At 36.8% G+C, this 25,802-nt stretch overlaps 1 protein-coding gene across 9 annotated transcripts in view; it reads left to right on the forward strand.

Moving 5' to 3' along the window:
• The window catches only part of HERC1 (HECT and RLD domain containing E3 ubiquitin protein ligase family member 1), a 186,907-nt gene that overhangs the window by 25,461 nt on the left and 135,644 nt on the right, over positions 1-25,802 (forward strand). For all 9 annotated transcript variants that reach the window (XM_053888977.1, XM_053888984.1, XM_053888980.1 and 6 more), the window contains exons 2-3: positions 18,336-19,291; positions 23,717-23,812. In XM_053888977.1, coding sequence (XP_053744952.1) covers positions 18,362-19,291; positions 23,717-23,812 — 1,026 coding nt within the window. In that variant the 5' untranslated portion in view covers positions 18,336-18,361. The remainder of the gene's footprint in view (positions 1-18,335; positions 19,292-23,716; positions 23,813-25,802) is intronic.

The following is a 25,802-nucleotide window of genomic DNA, read 5'->3' on the forward strand; positions in this document are numbered from 1 at the left end:
GTCAGGTTATGATCTTGTGTTTGGTGGGTTCAAGCCCTGCGTTGGGCTCTGTGCTGACATCTCAGAGCTTGGAGCCTGCTTCGGATTCTGTGTCTTCCTCTCTCTCTGCTCCTCCCCTGCTCACACTCTGTCCGTCTCTCTCTCTCTCTCTCTCTCTCTCTCTCTCTCTTCTCTCTCTCTCTCAAAAATAAACATTAAAAAAAAAATCTCTCTCCAGGCAGAGTTTCCACTTACAACAAAAAAGGCAGAATGCAATCTCTTACTTGATTTCTCTCTGTAGCCCCTCATGGGCTATATACTTTTTAAATTTCTTTGTAGACTCATTAGCTCACAATAAATTCTTCTACTACAGAGAGTTCTGAGCCTCTGCAACAAGAAAGGTAGGATGCCACTGGCTTAAAGGGACAAAGGGTGCAGTACAGAGTACCAGCTTTGAAAGGCTTAAGTCTGGTTGGTTCTAGAGTGAATGGGTTAGTGGTAATGAAGACAAATATACAAATAATAATACATCAGGCAGAGTGTGACGAGTGTTATAATATGTGTAAGCAAAGTGTTACAAGAGTCTAGAAGAGGAAGTGATGAGTTCTGTATTGTTAAATAGAGTGAATAAAACATGAAAGTCTTCATGGAGGAGGTGACCTTTGAGATTGGCCTTTGAAAGAGAACTGGATCATGACAGGTAAAGGTTAGATAGGTGAGGACAGTCGGTTACAAGAAATAGCATGAACAAAAGCACAGAGGTGGGGAGTGTTTGGCTTTTTCAAGATTAGGATGTGTATAGGGGAGTTGTGGAAGATGAAATTGGAAGGCAGACTTGGCTCCCTCTAGATGGTTTGTATTCAATTTCATAGGAAATGGTAGAGCCATTGACCTCTTCATGTGCAGTGATTAATTGGTTAGAACTGAGCTTTAATCTAGCAGAAGTAGGTAGATGCAGTGGAATGCAGGGATTCCTTAGGAGCTCATTGCAGTTATAAAGGGCAGGTTATAAAGGTGGCAGTGGGAGGGGTGTGGGGAGAAGGGAAAGTTAGGCTAGAGCATAAAAGACAGAGTGGGGTCAAAGATTACACTACAGTTTTTGACTGTGATATCTGAGTGATGTATCAGAAGGAGCTGGTTCTGTAAAGTTTTATAGGGGAGGGGAAAGGGAGCATGAGGAGATGGGGAAGCGGGAAGAGGCGGTGAAGTTAATTTTGGATATGATGAATTGAGGGTGGGAAGCATTGACGTTTTAATGTGCACCAGACATTTGGAAACAAAAGACTGGAGTTCTGCAGAGGTGCTAGCCAGAGGCATGGATTTGGGAGGTATCTGTATAGTGAAGATGAGTTAAGCTTTAGTAATGAACAGAAATGGTTGATGTTAAAAAAAAAAAAAGAGGAAAGGAAACGAATATTGCAAAGAAAAAGAGGACTTTAGGGCATTAAGCGGACAAAAGGTGGTAAGAGGCATGTAAATTACTGGTTTTTTCTTTGTTGTTGTTTGTGTGTTTTAGGTCTGCTTTAAAATGAGGCTTAATTAGTATACAATAAAACTCACCATTTTCAGTGAATAGTTTGATACATTTTGACAAATGTATGTCATTTTGTTGCTGCCATAATCACAATATAGTCCATTTTCATCATCCCCAGAAAGTCCATTTCCAATCATCCCCTGTACCTCGTAGCAGTCAATCTGCTCTTATTCCTTTAGTCACTGACAACCACTGATCTGCTTTTTATCATTATACTTTTACTTCTTCTAGAATTTTACACATATGGTGGCATAGTTATGTAGTCTTTGGTATCTGGCTTCTTTCATTTAGCATAGTGGTTTTGAGATTCATCCATGTTCTTGCTTGTATCAGTACATTACTTTTTATTTTTGAGTAGTATGCTGTTGTATTGGTAGACTATTAATTTTCTGTCAGTTGATGAACACTTGAATTAAGCTGCTTTGGACTTTTAGGTGTAGGTTTTTATGTAGTCATGTGTTTTAATTTTTCTGGGCAAATCCTTAAGGAGTAGAATTGCTGCATATATGGTAAGTACAGTATATGTTTAGTTTTATAATAAATTGCCAAACACTTTTCCCTTTTGCATACCACCAGCAGTTTATGAGATTTTTAGTTGTTCCACATCCTCACCCATAGTTGGTATTATCTGTTTGAATAAATTTAGCCATTTTAGTGGGTTTGTAATAGAATCATCATATAATTTGCATTTCTCTAATGGTAATGTTGAGCATCTTCTTTATGCTTATTTGGCCGTTTATAGATCTTTGGTGAAATGTCTGTTCAAATATTTTGTCTACTTAAAAATTGTCATACTATTGAATTGCAAGCATTCATTTTATGTATCCTTGCTACAAGTCCTTTGTTAGGTATATGTTTTGCAAATAGTTTCTCTCAGTTTGGGGCATGCCTTTTGATTTTCTTAACAGTGCTTTTTGAAGAGAAAAACTTTTTAATTTTGATGGAGTCTAATGTATCAATTTTTTGAGTCCTATTTAAGAAATATTTGCCTAACCCAGAGTTGCTAAGAATTTTTCCTATGTTTTCCTCTAGAAATTTTTATAGTTTTAGCTCTTACATTTAGGTCTATGAACCAGTTTGAGTTGATTTTCGTAGATGGTGTGAAATTAGGGTTGAAGTTCATTTTTTTCCCGTATGTATATCCAGTTGTTCCAGCACCCTTTGTTGAAGATTTTTCTTTCCCATTAAACTGCCTTGGCACTTTAGTTAAATATTAATTGGCCATGTATGTGTGGGTCTGTTTCTGGACTTGCAGTTCTGTTCTGTTGATCTATCTTGATGCCAATACACATGTCTGGATTACTGTATTAAAATAAGCCTTAAAGACACATAATGGAAATTCCTCAATTTTGTTTTCTGTCAAAATTGTTTTGCTATTTTCAGTCCTTTGCATTTTTTTTTAAATATGAAATTTATTGTGAAATTGGTTTCCATACAACACCCATTGCTCATCCCAACAGGTGCTCTCCTCAGTGCCCATCACCCACTTTCCCCTCCCTCCCACCCCCCATCAACCCTCAGTTTATTCTCAGTTTTTAAGAATCTCTTCTGGTTTGGCTCCCTTCCTCTCTAACCTTGTTTTTTTTTTTTTTTTTTCTCCCTTCCCTTCCCCCATGGTCTTCTGTTAAGTTTCTCAGGATCCACATAAGAGTGAAAACATATGGTATCTGTCTTTCTCTGTGTGACTTATTTCAGTTAGCATAACACTCTCCAATTCCATCCACGTTGCTACAAAAGGCCATATTTCATTCTTTCTCATTGCCAAGTAGTATTCCATTGTGTATATAAACCACAATTTCATTATTCATTCATTAGTTGATGGACATTTAGGCTCTTTCCATAATTTGGCTATTGTTGAAAGTGCTGCTATATACATTGGGGTACAAGTGCCCCTCTGCATCAGCACCTCTTATCCCTTGGGTAAATTCCTAGCAGTGCTATTGCTGGGTCATAGGATAGATCTATTTTTAATTTTTTTGAGGAACCTCCACACTGTTTTCCAGAGTGGCTGCCTCAGTTTGCATTCCCACCAACAGTAAGAGAGGGTTCCCGTTTCTCCACATCCTCTCCAGCATCTAATAGTCTCATTTGTTCATTTTAGCCACGCTGACTGGCGTGAGATGATATCTCAGTGTGGTAGTCCTTTGCATTTCTATCCTGCAAATTTCTGATAAGGACTGAAAATTATTTTGTTGTTATTGTTACCTGATTGGGATGATTTAATGATCTTGAAAGAGTGCTAGGAAGAACAGGTATTATCATAGCAATAGGACTCTGAGAATGAGCTGTTGATTCATTGAAACCTTCTGAGGTTTTTAATTTTTTAAATTTAAAGTGATATAGGACATGTGAAACCACCATGATAGTGATAAGAAGCAGCATGATTTAGTGGTTTAGTGGTTGAGTGTCAGACCGCTCTGGTTTGCATCCTTACTCTATCATTTACTGGCACTGTGACGTTGGGCAAACTGTATTTAGCCTCTCTGTGCCTCCATTTCCTTTCTTGGCAAATGGGAATAACAAGAGTATTTTATAGAGTTGTTCTGAGATTAAATAAGATAATACATGTAAAGGGTTTAGCACCGTGCCTGTCACATAGTAAGTGCTCAGTGAATGTTAGCTACTGTTACTGCTCTGTTCACCTAGAGAGTAGAGCGTTAGAAAGCTTCACAATTTGGGGAGCCTGGGTGGCTCATTTGGGTAAGTGTCGGACTCTTGATCTCGGCTCAGGTCATGGTCTAACAGTTCCGTGGGATCTTGCCCTCGTTGGGCTCTGCACGGACGGTGAGGAGGCTGCTTGGGATTCTTTCTCTCTCCCTTCTCCTCCCCGCTTGTGTGTGCATGCATGCTCTCTCTCTCGATAAATAAATAAATAAATAAACAAACTAAAAAAAAAAAAGCTTCACTATTTGATAAATTCACTTATAAGAACTATTTAGTCTACCTGTGTGCTCAAATCCTTCAGTTTGTTTCATTTATTTCAGTTTTACAAAGATAGTAGTAGTGCTATTTGGTTTATTTTCCAGTCCTTTGGTAGTTTTTCCAGCCCCACTTTTCACTGGTGAATTTGGTAATTTATGTACATAATTAAATTTGGATTTGTGCATTGGACCATGAATAGAAAAAAGAACAATTGTCTTTCAGTGGTATAAATCATTACTGTAAATTAAACAAAATAAAACAAGACAACAGCAGTTTTTTTCTTTGCCAGCATTTAGCTGGTTCATCAGGATTGTGAATTGGTGGTTTTTGAATACAAGCGAAAACCCATTAGTTTGATTTGATTTTGCCTATAGTTCTTTACTCGCTGCATAAGCAGGTCTGCTTCCTGGTTTATTTGACTAGTTCTCATTATTGATGTAGCAAAACAATTTGCCAGCGAACTCAGCAAGTCTCTTCCTTTTCTAAGTGTACTCACTTTCTAAATAGGGATAATAACAAAAAAAGAAGTTTTTTCCTTTTTATCAGCTGTTTAATCCTGTGTAGCTAAACACTGAAAATTTGTATGGTTTAATGAGAGCCAAAATAAGTCAGCCTAGTAAAACCCTCTAGAAGGGAACTACTTGGGGCAGGGGTAGGTAGAGCTGGATCACAATGTGCACTTAATTTTCAGTTGCAGAACTTTGCAGATGGGCTGTCCCTTCTGCACTTCCTTGATAATGCCGTTAATAAGTATTCTCATTGATGTTTTTCTTTTATGAATCTCTAAATTCATAAATTTAGAGTTTCATAAATTTATTGGTGAGTGTGAGTGTGGCAGGGGGTGGTGGTGAATGACAAGTTCAGTTTTCAACATGTTGAATTTAAGATTCGTTTGGGACATTTTAGGGTATATTATGTTAGTAGTGGATATTCAGGTCTGGAGCTCAGGAGAGAAAAATTTGGACTAGATTTCATTAGCATATGAGAGGCACGTGAAAGCCTTGGGAGTAGCTGGAATTATTCCAAAAATTATGTACAGTGAGAAGAGGAGACAGAAATGGACTGAAGACAGAATTCATGTGGTCTGTGCATGTGGTACCTCCATCCTTGGAATCAGTTTGTTTGTTTGTTTGTTTATAAATTTTTTTTTTTTTTATTTGAGAGAGAGTGCACAAACGGGAGGGGGCAAAGGGAGAGAGAATCTTAAGTAGACTCCTCACTTAGGGCAGAGCCCCACTTGGGGCTTGATCCCATGACCCTGGGATCATGATCTGAGCTGAAATTAAGAGTAGGATGCTCAACTGAGTGGGCTACCCAGGAGCCCCTGGAATCCGTTCTTTTAAAGTTCTTCTGTTATATATCAGCTCAGAGTAAAATAATATCTGCGTTTAAATTAGATTGTAAATAATGAATTACATAGGCACATATTGCTCAGCACAGTTCAGCAAATATTTACTGAGGTCCCTTTATGTGCTTTACCTTTGCTAAGCACTGGAGATATAAGCATGTTTGCCCTCATGACTTTGTAGACTAGTATGAGAGAACACTAAACACATACTCACACAAATAGTACATAATTGCAAATTGAAAATTCTGAGAAGGTAAGTACTAGGTACTATGTGAGCATTTTAAAAGAAGGACTTGATCTCTTATGGGTGTAGTCAGGGGTAGCTTCCCTGAGGAAGTGACATTTAATTCAACTAGCAATTATGGAGTACCCAGTATGTCCCTGTACTATTTAAACTGATATCTTATGACTAGACAGTAACTGGGTGAAAGAGTGTGGGATGGAGAAGGCAGGCTGTAAGTAGGGAGAACTTCATGTGCAAGTGTCCTGCGGTAGAAAGGGAGGAGCATGACTCCTTCCAGGAATTAAATATTTCCAAGATAACTTGTAGAAGGGAGAGCAGGGGAGAGAGGTCATTTCTTGGCTTTTTTAACAACTATGGACAGATTTTGTTTTTTAGAGTAAAACTATTGAAAAGCTTCTGAGAAAATTTTAATGTTTTTTTTCCCCCTTTTAAATTGATTAACTTTTTATTTAAAAAAACAAACAGGGGCACCTGGATGGCTCATTCGGTTAAGGTTCCAAATGTTGGTATCAGCTCAGGTCATGATCTCCTGGTATTGTGGGTTTGAGCCTCAGGTCAGGCTCTGTGCTGACAGTGCTGTGGAGCCAGCTTGAGATTCTCATTCTCTTTCTCTGCATCTGCCTTCCCAAGTCCCCTCCATGTTGTTTCTGTCTCTCTCAAAATAAATAAATAAACTAATAAATAAATAAATAAATAAAACATATACTTTAGTGGAGAGAATATTTCTCAACATCTATTTTTTTCAGCAGTGTTTTATAGTTTGCATTGTATAAGTTTTTCACCTTCTTGGTTAAGTTAGTTCCTCAGTATTCTCTTTGATGCTATTATAATTGGAATTGTTTTCATAATTTTGTTTTTAGATTGTTCATCATTAGTTTACAGAAATGCAACTGATTTTGTGTGTGTGTGTTGGCTTTGTGTCCTGCTACTTTGCTGAATTCCTTTATGAGTTCTAACAGTTTCTGTGTGTGTGTGTGTGTGTGTGTGTGTGTGTGTGTGTGTGGACTTAGTAGGGTTTTCTACATGTAAGATATCTGTGAACAGAGCTCATTTTACTTCTGGTTTGGATTCCTTTTATTTATTTTTCTTGCCTAATTGCTCTCATTAGAATTTGTACTATGTTGAATGGAAGTGGTGAAAGTAGACATCCTTGCTTTAAAGCTTTTATCATTGAGTATGATGTTTGCCATGGGTTTTCATATAATGCTTTTATTATGTTGAGGTAGTTTCCTTCTGTTCTTAGTTTGATTGTTTTTCCCATGAAATGCGTTTTCTGAGTCAATTGAAATGAGCCTCTGGTTTGTTTTCCCTTCATTTGGTTTCACAGAATCTTGAGCCAGACTTAGGAATAGCTCCTGAAATTTGCTCACAGAAATTCTCTGATCTTGCTTCTCTGCATTTTTAGTCTTGCTTGCAGCTATCTTTGTTAATTAAATACTGTCATTTTGTAGTATTTTACTGTTTCATTACCTTCCATCTTGTCTTTGCTCAAATTCTATTTTCTTTGCTTTCAAAGTCCCCAGTTTCTCATAACTCTGACCTCCACTGCTCCCCGAGGATATGTAATAACTTCCGGGGGCTTTCTGATCATTGCCTCCTTTGGATACTTGGGGCAAGGAACGATATTATACTTATAATTCAGACACACTTGAATTCTTCTACATTTTTAAAAGTTCAATACTTCTAGACTTGAGTTGTTTTAGACTTTTACACTTGAGGTTAGGGGTTGGGTATAGATAATATATGAATAGTAACTATAACTATGATTGGGGATGATAATGATAATAGCAACCATTTCTTGAAGACTTGTCATGTATCAGCCCTGAACTGAGGAAAAAGGTAGGTAAAAGAGGTTGTCTCTGTTGAATTACAGTTTGTAATTTAGTTGTACAACTCCTAAATTGGCCTTTAGTCAATCATTAACTGACTGATTTAAAGTTAACTTGTCTGAAAGTTACTCTTTGGGTAGCTAATGTTATTTAAATGTAGACATTAGTTGTAATTAATCTGTTAATTTAACAAACACTGTAGTTTTTTAGGTTGCATACTAGGGAATTAAAATTGAGTAAGATGGAGTCCCCATCCAAGGGAGTGTATTATCTATTAGGGTTAGAGTGAAAAAACTGACTAATTACAGTTCAAAGTGAGAGGTATCCTGTGAGAGAATTAGCCTAGTTTTCAAGTTCTGAAACGTCTTGCATGGGAGAGGGTAGAAGAAGATAAACTGAGGAAGTACCTAAATTCCTAATTGTAAGGAGGTAAAGCAGTTGGCCTTTACCTGGTAAACCAATGGCTGTTTGAGGCTTGAAACAAGAGCATAAGAGTTGTAGAAAGATGGAGGATGAACAGAGTGAGGGAGAATCTGTTACCAGGGAGCGGAGTAAGTATGCTACCGTAATGGGTCAGCACAGAGAGAATTTTCAGTTAGATGTATAGTTCTGATCCCAGTTACACTTTTGATGTGTGGGTTTTATCCACAAAACCAAGCAGTTTTTGGACACCAGCTGGTCGCCCTGCAATTCAACTCACTGTGACACTATCTACCTGGAGATGGTGTCAGGTCCTATAGGTTAAGGGTTCAGTCCTTCAAGGCTGCCACCACCCCCCTCATGCCAATCACAAGTACATGTTGTCACCTGTATTTCTGGCCAATTGGCTATAGCTTGGAGGTTCCAACGACCCCTCTTTGGGTTTGATTAATTTGCTAGGGTGACTTACTGAACTCAGAAACATTTTACCTACTAGATTACCAGTTTATTCATAAAAGGATATAACTTAGGAACAGCCAGATGGAAGAGATGCATGGGGCAAGGTATGGGGAAGGAGAGTGCAGAGCTTCCATGCCCTCTTGGAGCATGACACTCTCCCTGACTCTCCATGTGTTCACCAACCTGGAAGCTCTCTATACCTCCTCCCGCCCCGCCCCTGCTTTTTAAGGTTTTATTTGTAAGTAATCCCTATATACCCAGCATGGGGCTCAAACTCACAATCCCAGGATCAAGAGTTGTACACTTTACTGACCAAGCCAGCCAAGTGCCTCCCCCTTTTTGAGAGGTTTGATTACAGAGACATGATTGATTAAATATTTGTCCAGTGATGATTGAAGTCGATCTTTAGTTAACTCTCCCCTCCCCAGAGGTTAGAGTGTGGGACTGAAAGTTCCTACCCTCTAGTCTCATGGTTGGCTCCACTGGCAACTAGCCCCTATCCTCAGGTACTTTCCAAAAGTTACTTCTCTATTTTTAAAAACTTTTTTTCAGTTTATTTATTTTGAGAGAGAGCGGGAGCATAAGCGAGGGAGGGGCAGAGAGAGAGAGAGAGAAAGAGAATCTCAAGCAAGCAGGCTCTGCACAGTCAACACAGAGCTCAGTGAGGGGCTCAAACCCACGAACCATGAGATTATGACCTGAGCGGAAATCAAGAGTGGGATGCTCAACTGACTGAGCCACTCAGGCACCCAAGTCACTTCATTAATGTAACAAAAGACATCACAGCAAATTCCAAGGGTTTTAGGAGCTTTCTGCTAGGATTGGGGACAAAATCGGGACAAAAACCAAGTATAAATATATTTCTTATTGTAAATCACAATGTCACAGCTATCATCCTTAGGCACTGATGTCAAAGGTGAAGATGGGGGGTTTGCAGTATCACACTTCTTCAAAAGAAATTCTTTGGTGGGGTAGGTTATGGTTGGGGAGCTGCACATGTGTATTTTGTCAAGCTCTCACTCTTGATTCTTAAAGCTAGCCTGCATTTAGAATTAATTTTTCCAGGGAATGATACTATGGGACTGTGGAAATTGCATTCAGCTTCAGACTCTGGGGACTTGTGTTTAAATCCTTATTCTGACATTTACCTTTTATGTGATCTTATCAAATTATGTAAGTCCCTCCCCCCCACCCTGCTTTTCAAGATCTAATTGACATTAACATGTGGATAAGGGCACTGAAATATGACTAAAGCCAGTAGTTTCTAATGTAAATTTTTTTAATTTAAAAAATTTGATTAAAATTTAAAATTAACAAGTCTTTAGAGTTTAAGCATTTATTAGATTTCAGGTATTTTAATTATCATAAAAAACCATAAGACAGGAGCAATATGGAACAAATTTTTAAATTTTTAAAAATTAAATGATTTGGGGAACACCTGGCTGGCTCAGTAGGAAGAGCCTGCGACTCTTGATGTTGTGGTTGTGAGTTCAAGCCCCATATGGGGTGTAGAGATTACTTAAATAAATGAAACTTTTAAAAAATTAAATAATTTGGTGTATACTGTAACCTAGTGCAGTGTTTTTGTATTCTTTCCGGAAGTGGGTAGAATGTAGTAGGATCCAAATTTGAATGTTATTAAACATTTGGGTTTTATTTTATTTTGAGGGGATTATTTTAAATATAAAGGTCCATAGTATTTTAAAACTGGAAGGAACTTTGGAGATTATTTCATTCGATTCTCTTATTTTTTCATATGCGCTCTGGGGAGTAAGCATTTTTGCCAAAGGTCATTTCTTGGGTAGTAGCATCTTAATTTCCTAATTCCATTCTAATATATATTGAATCATGCGTGTCTTGTTTGTAGCTAAGGTAGGAGGTTGATAAACTGGCTTGTGACTTTCTAAGATTTGAAAATGTTGGTTGATTGAATACAAAGATATAAACTTTGTGAACCTACTATATACTTTTTTGGAGTTTCAGGGAAAATGAAAAAATTAAATCAGTTATCACTTACTGCACCTTGCCCCAATTGGACAGTTTTTTGGAATAAAACTACATCAAAAAGTTGATTAAATAAACAGTTTTGCTTTGTTTTTGAACAGTTGTAGGACATCAACACTGGAGATTCTATAGCTAAGTACAGATGATTGGAAACTAGCTTTTATACAGTATTTGAAGAAATACTAATTTTATATTTTGTGTAAGTGAAGGAGAAATTTAATGTATTCTAATTTTTCACGTTTAGAGAGGATCTTTGGGTTGTAGCTGATGTGAATGGCTTGAATAGCTTGAAAAATGGAGACATCCCAGTGGATATTAGTTTATTATTAGTGGTTTAGCACTGAAGGAACCAGAATTTGTAATTTGAACACCCTTGATGAATTGTTTTTTTATCTTTTTATTTGCCTACAACATAATGTATTAAAAAAAGAACTAGGTAGAATTTATCCAGTACTTCAAAAGTTTTATTGAAAGTGTTTAGTCTGCTGCAGTGTTTTGTTGTTTAAACCTTTCTCCATTGATCAGAATTGTTCATAAAGCATCATTCCCTTGTCTTTGGCAAATCTTGCTCTGATGATTCATTTTTCTGTTTTACAGAATACATCATCAGAATATACCCAGAAGTTATGTTTCTCTTATTTATGTGTAATACATATGCAGAAAAATTGTAAGTAAAACTATCACAGTGTCTGAGGTAGCATGCTGATGAATATATCAGCTTTACGGTATTTGTCCTATAACTGCAGATTTCTGTATGCATGAGAAAGGATAAACACTATTAAACCTATGTTATTTGATTTTTGTTTTCCAAACCTGTGTTACTGTTAGAACAAGATAGATAAAATCAATCCTTAAAAAAAAAAGAAATTTTTAGGATTTTTTTTTGTTAAAATGCTTTTTGTGAAAACAAGCCTATTAAAAATTAAGACAGTAATGGGACAGTGATGATAAATTTTGATTATATTATAATTGAAAACAGTATGATCATACAAGCTTTTTTGTTTTTCCTTTTTTTGAGAAAAATTTAAGACTGAAGAGAAGTACAAGAATAAAAAAGGACTCTTCTTTGTTTTCTGCCATCATTTAACAATGTTAAAATTTTGTCATGTTTATGTGATCAATTTAAAAATAAGAGAATGGAAACATAAATAAAGTTAATGTCCTGTTGAATACCTGCTGTCCCCCCTAGGCAATCGCTGTCATGAGTTTGGGGGGGGGGGTCTGTCCTTCTAATCTTTAAAAAAAAAAACTTTTATATACATCTCCACATATATCTATAACCAATATTTGGTAGAGATAGCAATAAGGAACAAAATAATAATGATTATAATAGCAGTTTATATTTATTGACTGTATACTATATTTCAGGCAGTGATTCTAAGAACTCTGTATGCATGATAACCATAGAGGGTTCTCTTTATTATCCTATAATTTACAGAAAGCACTTGGAGCTTTGGAGAAATTAAGGAACTTGGCCTTGGTCAATAGCCAGTAAATGATAACAGCCTAGATTCAAACCTAGAACTTGGGCTTGGTTAATAGCCAGTAAGTAATGTAGACTAGATTCAAACTTAGCCAGCCTGGCTGACTTTGATGCTTTTACTTTCCAATTTTTTTTTAATGTTTACTTACTTATTTTGGGAGAGAGCGAGAGCATGTGTGAGTGAGCAGGGAAGGGGCAGAGACAGAGGGAGAGAGAGAATCTCAAACAGGTTCCATGCTATCAGCACAAGCCCAGTGCAGGGCTCGATTTCACGAACCAAACCATGAGATCATGACCTGAGCCAATATCAAGAGTCAGACGCTTAACCAACTGAGCCACCCAGGTGCCCCCGTTTTTAATTAATTCATTTTATTTTGTAAGTAATCTCTACACCTGACATGGGGCTTGAATTTAACAACCCCGAGTTTAAGAGTCGCACATTCTACATGCTGAGCAGCCAGTGCCCCTGATGCTTTACTGTTAACTTATGCAGTACAGCTCCTCTAGTGTTGTTTTTTGTGTTCCTTAAACACTAAGTCTTGTTTTGATAATTAGAAAATTATGTTATTTTTGTTGAATTGCATGTGTTAACTTTTTTATAGTATAAAGTTTATACTTTGGCATCATTTGAATATACAACATTTTAGTTATCTCTTCCCTATTGATGAGTGTTTTGGTTTTTCCCTATTATAATGAGAGTATATTGAAAATCCTTAAACATGGGGCCTTGTACACATTGGGATGTAGTGTATATGCATTCATTAGGATTAAAACCTTTATCATATGCCAACATTTATCATGTACTAATTTTTTGTATATACTTGGATCTCCTGGACTCTCAGTTCTTTTCTTTTGATATTTTCTAATGTAATATGTCTGTTCATGTGTAAGAACCACATTTGGTTATTCTAGCATTATAATTTTTTAATTAATTTATTTTTAATGTTGGTTTATTTTGAGAGAGAGAACGTGAGCAAGGAGGGGAGCGGGGAGTGACAGAGAGAATCCCAAGCAGGCTTCGTGCTGTCAGTGCAGAACATGATGCAGGGCTTGAACTCACAAACTGAGGTCGTGACCTGAGCTGAAATCAAGAGTTGATGCTTAACTGATTGAGCCACTCAGGTGCTCCCAAAATGTCTATTTTCTGAAAATTAATATATAAATTCAGTGTAATTCAAATGAGAACATTAGTAATATGTTGAGGGAGGTAGCATGTGACTGAATATATTTTAAAGATTAGGGACTTGTCTTACCATCCGTCAGAACAGTTACAAAGCCACTGTAATAAAGTCGCTGTTGGCCTAAGAATGAATAAGTGGACCAGAGTAGAGAATCCAGAAATAGATTGTATTAATGGGAAAAGAGTGAATTATTTTGTTGTTTAGATCTTCTGTTTCTTTATTTTTGTCCACTTGATCCATCTGTACTGAGAGCGGTATATTAAAGTCTCCCATCATTAGTGTGGTTCTGTTTCATTGCATCTCCTGTTTTTGTTTTTGCTTTACAAAAGCTGTTGCTGTGGTATTTGGTTGGTTTTAACATATGTGATGTCAGTCTAATTCTTCTGCCTTTTACTTTATTTACTTTTTTAAGTAATCTCTACATCCAACATGGGGCTCACCCTGACATCAAGAGTCACATGCTCTACCGCCTGAGTCAGCCAGGCACCCCTAATTCTTTTGCCTTTTAAAGTTATTGAATCTTTTTGCCTGGAGGTCTTGAGGATTATTTATCTTTATCTTTGAAATCTAATAGTTTAACTAGGTTAATGTCCTAAAACTGATTGTTCTGGGATAATTTTCCCAGGTAATTGTGAGCCCTTACTGTGTTGATTGAAATTCTTTGTTTCTGGTGAGATTTCTTGGCTTGTAGCTTTAAAACCAGCTTGCACACACTCTCTTTTTTAAACTTCTTCAGGTAGTTAATAGTACAGCTGTCCTCCTTTGCCTGTCTTCTGTTTCTGCTAATTTCTCTCTGACTCTTTATTTTCTTTTATGTCATTTTATTTATTTATTTGTTTATTTTGAGAGAGCACAAGTCGGGGAGGGGCAGAGAGAGAGGGAAAGAGAGAATCCCTAGCAGGCTTCAGGCTGTCAGTGCAGAGCCTAATGCAGGGCTTGAACTCACAAACTTGAGATCATGACCTGAGATGAAATCAAGAGTTAGATGCTCAACCAGTTGAGCCACCCAGGTGCCCCTCTTTTATGATTTCCTTTCTTTCCCTTCTTTCCCTTGTGTTCTCTTTCCTTTCCTTTTTTTAAAACCTTTTTTTGTTAGTCCGTTCTTGCTTTGTTTTTAAATTTCCAATTCAGGTTTTTTTTGTACCTTCGTATGTTTCAGTGTGTTTAATTTTGTTTAGATTATTAACTTGTATTTTTTTTTTTGTTTTTTTGTTGTCTGAAAGATTTCTATCAGTTATATGTGAAATTTTCTTTCTTGATTTTCTACAGTAGCTTTGTATGGACTTTTCTCTTGTTCATTTTTATGGTATTGGGTATTTTATAATATTCTTAATTTAATGTCACCCTCTTCGGTTAATATAGCAAAGTCCAAGTACTTTAGAGGGGTTTTTTGGTTGGTTTGTTTGAGTGAAGTTTTGTTATGTTGACAATTTTATGGTTGTCCTCTCTCTCAGAACCGTAAACATTTCCTCCTTTTTTCTTTTACCCTTCACCCAGTTGCCAAAAAGATGATTCTCTCTTCCTGTTTGTCTTTTTTTCCCCTCCCCTCTGCTTTTCCAGGAATGCTCGTTTAAATTACCAGTCTTTTCAAAATTGTACCTGCTCATTTAAATCCCGTCTGACTCTTTAAATCAGTTCCTGTAGTCTGTGATTTGTCTGGACACATTTGTAGTGTTTTCAGATTTAGTGTGGATATAACTTCTTTGGCAGTCATTCCAAATCACCTGTGGGCCCTTTCACTGTACTTCCTTTTTTGTCTTTTGTACAGTTTTTCTTAGTCTGCTTTTGCTTCCACAAAACCTAAAAGTAACAGTGTGTACACTGAGATTGGTGATTTTTCTGTTTTATTCACAGTTACTTTGCAGTTTGCTTCTTCAAATTCTGTATCTTCAAATTATGCTGTGTGTGTGGTTTTGTGTAGAATAGAATTTTTCCTTCTTATTGTTATGGAAAGAAATTTGGGGAAATATTCATTCAGCTTGCATTGGCCTCAGACATCTTGGAAGTCCTGGATTACTTAAATTGTGGTGGTATAACTGGCCATACACCTGGAAACAGTAGACTTGGAACCACTTTTACATGTAGAGCTTGTTACAGTTCCAAATGAATGTAGAGTTTATTTAAATTCCATGTGGATTAAAAACCGGTGTAAAAACAACAAAAATACCTCAAGAAAGTCCAGGTGAATACATAATCCAGAATTCATGTGTAATCTGGGTATGAGTGTGTGTGGGTACTCTTTTAACTGAAGATGGAAAGCAAGAGCTATAAAAGAGATGTATGTGTATGTAAAAAGATTTAGAAGAAATATTTGTATTTTGAGGACATTGATAGAATACAGAAACCTTTTACAAGTTGACAAGATAACCTGATAAAAAATACATGACTAGAAGGACACGAACAAACATTTCCCAGAAGAGTGTAGTGAAATGATCAATAAACATAAGCTGTTCAGATTTATTAGTAATCAGGGAAATTGAAGTTAGAGCAACAACATATCCCTTTATAGCTATCAAACTAGCAAAATTAAAAAGAACAAAATAACCTATGGGTTGCAGGGATGGAGGTAAATAAGGTGCTTTTATATCCTCTGCACAATGTTTAATAAATAATTACCAAATGAAGTGGGAGGAGGCTTATGTTTTCCCCCCTTCCTAAGTACATACTTTGAGTATATAATGAAGATAATTAAGCATAGTAATCATAAGCTTGAGAAGGGAAGTGTCATCAGATTTTATATTTAGAATTTAACAGGGCATACTGAGAAATAAGAAACTCCTTTAGATGGCCTAGGATCTCTATAACATGAGCTTTTTCTTGAAGATTTACCTATATCGTGAAAATGAAATGCCCTTCAGTATTTGAGGATGTTCTACCAACTTGCCCTTCAGTATTTGAGGATGTTCTTCTACTACCAACTGTAATGACTTCCTTTTTGCAGACTTAGTCTCCACCTCCCCTGCAGTAATTTATGATGAAAATTGCAAACATAAGTAATCTCTACACGCAATGTGGGATTAGAACCCACAACCCTAAGAATGAGAGTCCTGTGTTCCACCGACTGAGCCAGCCAGTGTCCCTAAAGATTTTTTAAAGTAATCTCTAAACCCAATGTAGAATGTGAATTTACAACCCTGAGAGTCGCATGCTGTACCAACTGAGCCAGCCAGGTGCTCCCCACAGTTGAAAGATTTTGAAATGAACAGACATATACTTTCCACTGAGATTCTACCATTACTAATTTACTATTTTTGTTTTATCACATACCTATCATATATATATAGATATGTATAAAGATATACATCAGTGCATCTCAATTTTTGATGCATTTCAAAATAAATTACATCAGTATACTTGCCCCCTAAATATACTTCAGTATGCATATCAACTAGAATTCATTGTTTATTGAGATAAAATTCACATTCAGTGAAATGTAAAAATCTTAAATGTATGTTTACTGAGCTTTGATAAATGGATATGCTTGGGTAATCCAATATTCACCTCAGGAAGCTCCTTCATGCTCCTTCCCAGTTTATTCATGTTTTTACCTTCTAGGGGTAACCATATTTTTATTTAAGTCTGTTTTACGGACATATGTTTTCTTTTAGGTAAATCCCTAGGAAAGAAATTGGGTCATCGAGTAGGGATATTTTTAGTTTTATAAGAAACTATCAGTGGTTGTCTGAAGTGGTTGTTCCATTTTACACTCCTGCAAACGATTTGTGAGAGTTTTGGTTACTCTACATCCATGCTAATGTTTGGTATTGTTAGTCTTAATGAATTTCAGCCACGCTTAAGGATGTGTAATAGTATCTCTTATGGATGTGTTTTTAACTTGCATTTTTCTGATAAATAATGATTTTGAGCACTTCTCTCATGCTTATCAGCCATTCATAAATCTTCTATGAAGTTGTGTTCAGTCTTTGGGCCTTTTTAAAAATTAAATTGTCTTTTTATTTTTGAGTTGTAGGAGTTCTTTATGTATCTTGGATGCCCGTCCTTTGTGGGATATATGTTTTGTGAATATTTTATCTCATAGCACTTAGTTTTTAAGTACTTTTTTCCCCTACAAATACTTACGGAGCACTTACTATGTGTTGGAATATGGTAGTAAACAAGATACACAAAAAACATTTTTACCCTTTTGGAGTCACTGTGGTTCCTCTGTACAGTGAGAGAGACTGGTAAGAAGGCTCCTTCAATGATCCAAGAGATGATAGCTTGGGGCAGGTTTTAGTAAGGAAGTGGGTGAGAACTGTTTGGATTCGTGGAGGTACTTGTAAGTAGTGCTGACTGATTTGTTGTGTAAGAGAGGGAGGAATCAGTGGTGACTCCCAAGATTTTTGGCCAAAGGAGCAGAAGGATAGAGTTGCCATTTATGAGATAAGGAAGTTTATAGGAGGAATGGGTTTGGGTGGGCATGACAGTAGTGGTGGATTAGGAATTCAGTTTTAAATATGTTGAGATGCCTATAGATATCTATGTGGAGTGATGATGTGAGGAATTGTATATATGAATTTGGAGTTCAGGGAAGAGTTCTGGGTTGGAGATAGGAATTTGGGGGTCATGAGCATGTAGAACCCACTGTTATACTGACAGTGGGGCCAGAACTTGAAGAGAAGAGGCACACAAATCACTAATTTTTAATAATAAACTTGATTTTGGGGTAATTTTAGGTTTACACAAAAGTTGCAAAGATTGTGCAGGGTTCTCCTATGCCCTTTACCCATTTTCCCTTAATATTAGCATCTTAAATAACTATAGTACACTTATCAAAGCTAAAATACTAACATTGGTACATTGCTATTAATTCCAGTTCAGACTTTGTCTCACCAGTTTGAAATCACTAATTGTAATGTAAGATGGAAGTTCAGAAACGTTTTATGAATCAATTGTGTAAGTTTTTGACTGCTTTTTCATCTCCCTTTATAGAACTAATGGCTGAAGAGTAAACCAACATGGCAACTATGGTTCCACCAGTGAAACTGAAATGGCTTGAACACCTGAACAGCTCCTGGATTACAGAAGATAGTGAATCTATTGCTACAAGAGAGGGAGTTGCTGTTCTGTATTCTAAACTGGTCAGCAATAAAGAAGTAGTACCTTTGCCCCAACAAGTTTTGTGCCTCAAAGGACCACAGTTGCCAGACTTTGAACGTGAGTCTCTTTCAAGTGATGAGCAGGACCACTATTTGGATGCCCTTCTTAGCAGCCAGCTAGCACTAGCGAAGATGGTATGTTCAGATTCCCCATTTGCTGGGGCACTTCGAAAACGACTGCTTGTACTCCAGCGTGTCTTTTATGCACTTTCGAATAAATACCATGACAAAGGCAAAGTGAAACAGCAGCAGCATTCTCCGGAGAGCAGCTCTGGTTCAGCAGATGTCCATTCTGTTAGTGAACGTCCCCGGTCAAGCACTGATGCACTTATAGAAATGGGTGTTCGAACTGGTCTAAGTTTATTATTTGCACTTCTAAGACAAAGTTGGATGATGCCTGTGTCAGGACCTGGTCTTAGTCTTTGCAACGACGTTATTCATACTGCAATTGAAGTTGTCAGCTCTTTGCCACCATTATCTTTAGCAAATGAAAGCAAGATTCCTCCAATGGGTTTGGACTGCTTATCACAAGTGACAACATTTCTTAAAGGAGTAACTATTCCCAATTCTGGGGCAGACACTTTAGGTCGCAGATTAGCTTCTGAGTTGCTGCTTGGTTTAGCAGCTCAGCGAGGCTCTTTGCGGTACCTTCTTGAATGGATAGAAATGGCTTTGGGGGCTTCAGCGGTTGTAAATTCCATGGAGAAAAGCAAACTACTATCAAGCCAGGAAGGAATGATCAGCTTTGACTGCTTTATGACTATATTAATGCAGATGAGGCGTTCTTTGGTATGTACTATAAATCTGCCTTCAATTTAATCTGTAATAAACCATCTCATTCCTTTTTTGACTTCTTTTATTTACTGCTCCCCAATACCAGCAATTAAGGAAGAAGAGAGTTAGCCTTTGTTGAGTACCTGCTACCAACAAGGTGCTTTGGATGCATCCTGTGATTCAATTATCATGATAATCCATGAGGTAGATATAATTTATCCTTATTTTAAGGAAGAAGAAACTGTGACAGTTACCTAAATTTACACGTTTGGCAAAAAGAAGTAGAAGTGAAACATATACTGATTAAGTACTTATGGGGCAGACACTTCGTTATTTATTTCTTACCTCAAGTCTGTCTTTGCAGACCGTGTATTGTATTTATGTTAAGTTTATTCATTTTTTTTCCTGTGAAGGCCTACCTTAAAGTAGATATAAAACATAATAAGTTTACATTATTGTTGGATTTCCAGTTTTCTCTTCACTTTACCTCTTTCATTCCTGGATAAAATGTCAAATACACCTAGTCAGAAGGGGCCTCCCTCCATAACTTCCAAGTTTATACCCTATGATATAGCTCCTTATTGTAATGAGGGCACCTCAGAAAACTAGATTGCTTTTGACAGAAATCTGGATCTGTTCTTGGGAAGAATCTTGTATATTTGATTTAGTTTGGCTCTCCTAACATCACCAGAGGCCTATATTAGATTGAATTTAATTTAATTTCAGATTGGCTTTAGAGGGAAGGAAGGGTTATTTAGTTGAATTTTATGTTTATTATTCCTTCCTGCACAGTAAGTGATAGAGTCTGATGCTCTTGGTCTTCAGAACTCACGTTTCTTACACTTTACAGTGTTGTCTGAGAATTTGGAAAATTGGTATATCCACTCCTTGTACAGTGGACCCCAACTTGACCTGATCCTCCCTGCCTTAAGTTTCTCTACCCCTGAACAACTGGGACAAAAGTCACCACCCAAGTTAGAAGTGAAAGAGAGAGACACATAACCATTAACTGACTATCTGATGTAAGGCCTAACAAAAATAAGTTCAATCCATAAATTTTATTTAGTTGTGTGATTCTTAACCTTCAGTGATAACACATGTGTAGTAATTGTTTGAATGGGAGTCCACAAGATATTCATGACCTTATATTTAAATAGAGAGTAGGGAAAAAATGTCATTGTATATCTCTGGATTCTAGAAGAATAAACAACAGTTAAAACACCATTGGCCTTTGATGCCACTTCGTGTTTATTTAACACTGTGTGCCAGATGCTGTCAGGCACTGAGTTAGAAAGATAAATGAGCTTTGTAGCGTCCATGCCCTCAGCCAACTCACAGTTTAAGGAAAGAGAGATGCACAAACATTTCAAATTAAAGATAATGAGCTGTAGTAGAAGTCTGCACAGAGAGGAGGTGATGAGACACAGGAGGAGAGCTGGAGGGAAGGGGCGGAAAATGCCTTGTGGAGGAAGGATCCCTGAGCTTAGTTGGAAAGTAGAGTTTGCCTGCAAACGTGAAATGTGTAAGTGGAGGTAGCTGGAGAAGTTTTCAGATGAAAGGACCAGAATTCACAAAGTGACCAAGGTGTAGGAGAGCAAGCCCCTGCTTGTATGGGGTGGAATGGGATGAGATAAAGCTGCTAAGTAGGCAGGGCCTTGTATCTCATGCTATGCAATGAAAATTTGTCCTATAGGCAGTGGGGAGTCATTGAAGCAATTTTAAGTGGAGTCAAACCAGATAGCAAGAATATGTGGAAAGGTACTCTATCCAGTACCTGGATATTATGTTCTTGTCAGAATATCTTAAAAAGACAAATGTGGAAAAAAAAAGGTATAACATTATTTTTGATAGTAGGTGCTTAAGAGGTAGGTAATTAAATGAAGACCTGTGAAATCATGAATTTATGTTATTTTAATTTCCACTTATCTTTATACCATTGAAATTCCTGTGATATGTTAACAGTGTATAAAGTTACACATTTCATGTGCTATATTTTCCAAAATTTAGTTGTTTAAAAAATACTTAGGGATAGTATTGTTTTCTTATTTACATTAAGAATTCTGTACAGAATGGGTTTTAGAGATGTCTTTAATCCTTACTGACTGACTGGAGCTGGAGTAGTCTCAGTCTTAACTACATTATCCCCCCCTTATCCCTGGGGGCTATGTTCCAAGACCCCCCCCCCCCCCCAGTAAAAGCCTGAAGCTGCAGATAGTGCTGACCGAACCTTATGTGTACTGTGGTTTTTCCTGTACATACATACATATGATATAATTTATAAATTAGGCACAGTAAGAGACTAACAACAATAATAGTGCTATCATAACAATATACTGTAATAAAAGTTACATGAATCTGGTTTCTCTTTCAAAATATCTTAATGTACTGCACACACCCTTCTTGTGATGATGTGAGATGATACAATGCCGATGAGATAAAGTGAGGGGAATGAGCAGGCATTGTGACCTAGCATTAAGCTACTGTTGACCTTCTGACTATGTCAGAAAGAGGAGCATCTGCTTCTGGACTGCTATTGACCTTGGGTAACTGAAACTGCAGAAAGTGAAACTGTGGATTGGGGAGAGGGGAGAGTACTGTATTGACTGTATTGGGAAGGACAGAAATCAGTGACAGTATTTGAAGGATGTTTTGTTGGTTTGGTATTTTCAAATTTAGAAAGAATTTATTAAAGATTTCTTGTATTTTCTTTCTCAGTGTACATGATGCAAATTAATTACTGCTACCAGTTTTGGGTTGTTATTACATACTAGGAGCTGTGCTAAGCATGTTTTATACATAACTCTATTTAATCTTCCCAACAAACCTAAATAATATCTGCATTATTCTTGTCTAAGGATAGGGAAACTTATCCTTCATTAACACATCCAATAGGTGATGGAGCCTGGATTTAAACCCAGATCTGTTACTGAAAACTTCATGTGGTTTTCAACATTTTCCTCCATATTGTAGAAAGGCATAAAAAAGAGGATTATGATGGCTCTGGTACTAGCTCCTAGGAAGGTGCAGCAGTCTACTTCTTCATCTGCTTTTGATTTGATGATCACTTGAGATGGCCTTTAAATAGTGGAACCATAGATTACACTTGTGTTTTCCTCAGAAGTTCTGCACAGCTAATGATGGAATTCATTGAATCTGTGCCCCAAAGTATTTGCTGAGATCGCAACACCTTGTATATCTAGGTGCTAGTTAATTTTGAACACTCACTTTCTGGTATGATTCCAGACCTACAAGTGGCTGGCTCTCTTTAGCTTTACTACTCAAAGAGTAAGCCTCAGGTAGCAGCATTGGCATAACCCGGGTGCTTGTTAGAAATGCAGAACCTTAGACCCTATCTATAGTTACTGAATTGGAATCTGTGCTTTAACACAATCTCCAGATAATTCATGTCCATATTAAAATTTGAGAAGCACCATCTTAAATAGATAAAAATTGATTTGGTGACAACAGGTTAGTACCTAATAAACTAGCCATAACTTAAATAGCCAACATATTCATTTGTTTAATTACTTAGGAATCATGTTGATTAAAATAGTTTGAATTAATAAAATTGATATTGATAAATGGGATCTCATAGGGCCAGCCTCCCTTCCATAATAAAAGATATACTTCCCTATCATATATCTGCCAGTTTATCATCTAGAATATAAATATTATATAAATATTTTTACACTACAGAATCCTTTGAAATAAAGCTACTTATGAAAATTTCATGATTAAAGAATTGTTAAACCAGAGAAAGAACTTGACATTTGTGGTCTAAAGATTTAAGCATTTGAGAATTTGAGGGAGCAGTGAGATCAAGTTCACTTTCTGGTTTGTCGTTTTTTAATGATGGAATGATTTCTTGTCACAGCCATTGGGCCCTTCTGTAGAGTCCCAGAGAGGTCTACGATTCCTCAGCTGTGATAGGAGAAAGATGCTTTGTTGCTAGTGTAGTCAGCACTGATTTGTGAGACTGATGAACTGATTTGTGAGACTTTAGTTTTGCTGAAACTAAGAAGGGAGGAACAGACTTTCTGCTGCTCTGGTCAAGGTCATCACTCAAGCTCGCTATGTTCTACTTGCTGTATCCTTGGAGACAGGTGGGCAAGGCAGCCCCAGGAGAGTAGAATATTTCCTGGGGCCTCATTTACTGGATATTGGCCACTCAAAGAATATGTGATTAGTAAAATTCTGCCTCCTTGACTATTTTCTGGGTCAAGCCCTATGATTATTGAATAGGGTAATCATTGAGGAATTGGCACTTAATTTAGTGTTTCACTCTATAGCTCTTTCTTTTATAACACTTCTATATAAAAGTTGGTTTCATGACCTAGTGTTAGGATTTGATCTTAATATGCATAATCATATAAACAATTCCTCAGATATTTTTGTGGAATATTTAAGTGATTTTAACACATATGTCTCCTGAAACTGTAGGGTTCATCTGCTGATCGAAGTCAGTGGAGGGAACCAACCAGAACATCTGATGGCTTGTGCTCACTCTATGAGGCAGCTTTATGTCTCTTTGAAGAGGTATGTAATAATCATATTATTTACATTAAAACTACTTTGTCTTAAAATGCTGTAGCATGTGTTTATCCCTTAAAAATAATTATTCAATCTTTGGAAAGGATGCAAAAGAAAGTAGCATCAGTAGTTGCCTCTAGAAAGTAGAGCTAGGGTGTCTGGCCTCTGGGAAGGAGACATACTTTTCAATTTATATATACCCTTTTATTCGTTTTGAACTTTGTGTCATGTGCAGGTAACTTTAAAACATTTATTATTAAATAGATACAGAAACACATATAAACAAATGTCAGGCTTAATGAATTATTATAAAATAAATTTTCTTCTCATCTTACCCAGGTAAAGAAGTAAAACTACCAGCCACTCAGAATGGCCCTTTCATGTTTTGGTCATAACCCCTGTCCTCCTCTCCTATGTAACCACTAAGCTGACTTTCAGAGTAATCACTTCCTTGGCATTTCTTTGTTGTTGTGTCACCCAGGTGTGTATCTCTAGACACTGTAGACACTGTCTTGCCTATTAAAGACACTGTCTTGCCTATTTAAAAAAAAACAAAGATGTCTTTGGGGTGCCTGGGTGGCTCATTTGGTTAAACGTCTGACTGTTGATTTCGGCTTAGGTCATGATCTCACTGTGTCATGAGATCAGGCTCTGCTCTGTGTGTGGAGGTTGCTTACGATTCTTCTTCTCCTTCCCTTTGTTCCTTCCTCCCTCTCCCTCTCCCCCTCCCCCCCTCTCTAAACACACACACACACACACACACACACACACACACACACACACACAATGTCTTTTAAATCAATCTATGGGGTCCCCTCCATTTATTTCTTTTCCTTCAATGTTTTTGCTCAGGAACCTGGGCTTTTTGCTGATTGATTGCTCATAATGTGGTTCACCATGTTCTATTTATTTCCTGCAAATTGCCAGGTGGATCCAGAGGCTTGACCTGAGGATTGATCCTTTTGGCAAGGTTTGATCTTAGGTTTGATCCCTTTGGCAAGACTATATGGCGTTGTGATCGTCCATCAGCTTCCTTCTAATTGTCTCTCTTTTTGTGGTATTAGCAACTGTTGATGCTACATTTATATGGCTACATTTATTAATTCATTGGTGGTTGAGTGCAAAACGGTGATATTTTAACTGTATCATTCCTCTTCCATTTATTCTTTGGAATGTTTTTATAAAGGTGATTCCCTTATCAATTATTTGGTTACTCTGCTTCAGTTCATTTAAGAAAGGCAGAAGAAATGCTTGATTCTGTTTATCCAATTTTTTAAAATTTTGACACTGATTTTTATTTACTAGTGTTCAGTTTATTGAATTAGTCTGTTATCCTCCAAACTTGACCAGTTGATTTCTTTTGAAAAATACTATTATGAACCCATAGTAGTGGGCCAATAGTCTTTTGGGGTAGTAGTCTCTTCAGTGTGGTTCCTAAATTCTTTTGACATAGACCTAATAATCTTTGATAGCTTTCTTGCTGTCTGACACATTAAATTACTCTAGATTCATCTTGTACATTTCTTGCCCCAGATCTAGAATCAGATAGCTATTTCTTCAAAAAGCCCTAGTTTCTTTTAGTGGAAAATAGTATTTCAGAACCACAATCAGAGTGTTAAAAATGTTCATCACTACTGAGTATTTTGTTTCTAGGGTTTTATAGTGGACAGAGCTAGAGTGTGTGTATTTAAAGCTAATATACCTCATGATTTGATGCTGATACTTTCAAATTCAGAGCCAAAGAATTTTTACTTAATCTTTTCTATATTACATTTATATCTCCTTTCTTCTAAACTAAGAATACTCATTCTCAAGGGTATAGGGTTGGTAGAATTAGAATACCCCAAAATTACTTACTTGTTTTAATCACTTATTGCACACAGTCACAAACAGCCGTCCTAAAATAAGACAAATACTACCACCATATGACTACTGAAAACATTACATTTTTTTAATTTTAATTTTAATTTTCTTTTTAAAATTTACATCCAAATTA

This window comes from Panthera pardus, unplaced genomic scaffold (assembly GCF_024362965.1).
Source record: "Panthera pardus isolate Hobbes unplaced genomic scaffold, ASM2436296v1 HiC_scaffold_24, whole genome shotgun sequence".
In the NCBI taxonomy this organism is placed as follows: Eukaryota; Metazoa; Chordata; class Mammalia; order Carnivora; family Felidae; genus Panthera; species Panthera pardus.